Raw genomic sequence first — 1,613 nt, 5'->3', positions numbered from 1 at the left:
GGCGAGGGTGGGGCAGAGGGGGCTGCGGCGGCTGCACCTCGCGTCCTTGAGCGACCCGAGCCCGGGTAAGAAGTTCAGGCGGTGGTGGGGGGAAGTCTCCGCTCCTGCCCCGCGCCCAGCAGCAGCCGGGCTTGCCAGGGAAAGGAAAGGTACAAAGCGGCTGCTTGCAGAAGGGACCGGGAGCCCTTGTTGCGCTGCTGCGGTGGGTGTCTGTGCACCGGGGCAGCGCTGGGCGAGTCTCTCCCCTCTGCTCCCCCGCGGCTCTCGGGGTGGCGGTGCGGGGCTCAGCGGCAGGGCGCTCTGCCTCCAGCCCTCTCCGGCTCCCTGCTTGCGGCCGTGGCCAGGCTGGACACGGGCAGCACGATCTCTTTGGGGCTCTGCTGCTGCAGCCGCATGGACTCCTCGTAGGTGGGCAAATACTTCACCTCTTCGTAGCTGGGCAGCTGCAGGAAGAGCGGGGAGCCCCCCGGCAGCAGCGGCGGCGGCTCCGGCTCGCCCGGGCAGCGGCTGCTGCTGCCGCTGCTGCTGTCCAGCAGCGAGTCCTGCGAGGTGGCCGCCGTCCCGTTGAGCGGGGAGCCGGGGGAGTCCTGGCGCTGCGGCCGGTTGTAGCGGCGGGGGCTGGGGCAGATGATGCGCTGCAGAAAGTAGCCGATGGCGAAGAGCACCAGCAGGATGAGCAGCCCCGAGAGCTTGCGCACGAACCAGCCCACGTTGTCCAGGAAGGTGTGGAAGGGCAGCTTGCAGCACTTGATCTCCGTGTAGGTGACGTTGCCGTAGTCACAGCAGCTCTCCCGCTCGCCGCAGGTCAGCTCCCCGCAGCTCCAGGTGCCCTGGCAGGGCTGCCAGAGCAGAGCAGCCCCCAGCACCAGCAGCCCCTCGGAGAGACACTGCAACATCCTCCCCGCGCTGAGAGGGGGGCGCCCGCTCACTTCGGGGGCCACCTGCCGCCTCCCATCGCCAGGGCTGGGCAGCAGCCGGCCAGGGGGCCCGGCAGCCGTGGCGCCGCTGGCCGCTCCCGGGGGCCCGGGCCGTGCTGCTGCTGCTCGGGGCGCTGGAGCCGTGTGCACGCCCCGCCGGCCTGCGGGAGAGCGGGGAGCGGAGCCGGCATGGTGCGCCGCGGCGCGGGAAGGGTTAACGGAGCGGGTCGCTTCGCATGTTCACTTTGCGGCACTTTAATCTTTATTAATCTCTCTGTCGTCCCGTTGCTCTGTCAAACAGACAGCGCTCGCTTTGTAGGTTTCTTGGCTTAAGTGATTGGATTTCCCCGTGACCGTTATTTAAATTTACTTGCTGCTGGGATTCACTTACCATATTTCTGGTTTTATTTCTGATTAAAAATTGATGCTAACCATTTAGCTGATGTTAATGGGCTTAATGCAGCTCCCCTTCCATTAGGGAGTTTGGAGGCAGTGACTGACTGGCTGTGTTCCTGCACAGGCCAGCCAGGCTGGTGTCTTCTTTAGGGGGAAATAAATACCAGGGGCACAGTTTCTTTCTAGACCACAAGAGAAGCATATGATCCAGGCAACTATTTCTCTGGCATCCCTCAGGTTTCCCAGTCCAGGTCTATCCAAGGGGGTTTCACATAGGCAATACTCTGGAATAACAGAGCC

General features: G+C 64.3%; 1 protein-coding gene across 1 annotated transcript; it reads right to left on the bottom strand.

Moving 5' to 3' along the window:
* Positions 1 to 284: 284 nt before the first annotated feature.
* Positions 285 to 896, bottom strand: C9H3orf80 (chromosome 9 C3orf80 homolog). The gene has a single exon (XM_045029082.1). The coding sequence runs from the start codon at positions 894 to 896 to the stop codon at positions 285 to 287; it is 612 nt and encodes a 203-aa protein (XP_044885017.1).
* Positions 897 to 1,613: the final 717 nt, after the last annotated feature.

This window comes from Mauremys mutica, chromosome 9 (genome assembly GCF_020497125.1).
Source record: "Mauremys mutica isolate MM-2020 ecotype Southern chromosome 9, ASM2049712v1, whole genome shotgun sequence".
NCBI classification, from domain to species: domain Eukaryota; kingdom Metazoa; phylum Chordata; order Testudines; family Geoemydidae; genus Mauremys; species Mauremys mutica.
The sequence above is the reverse complement of the archived record's forward strand: the minus strand, read 5'-3'. Positions and strand labels throughout refer to the sequence as shown.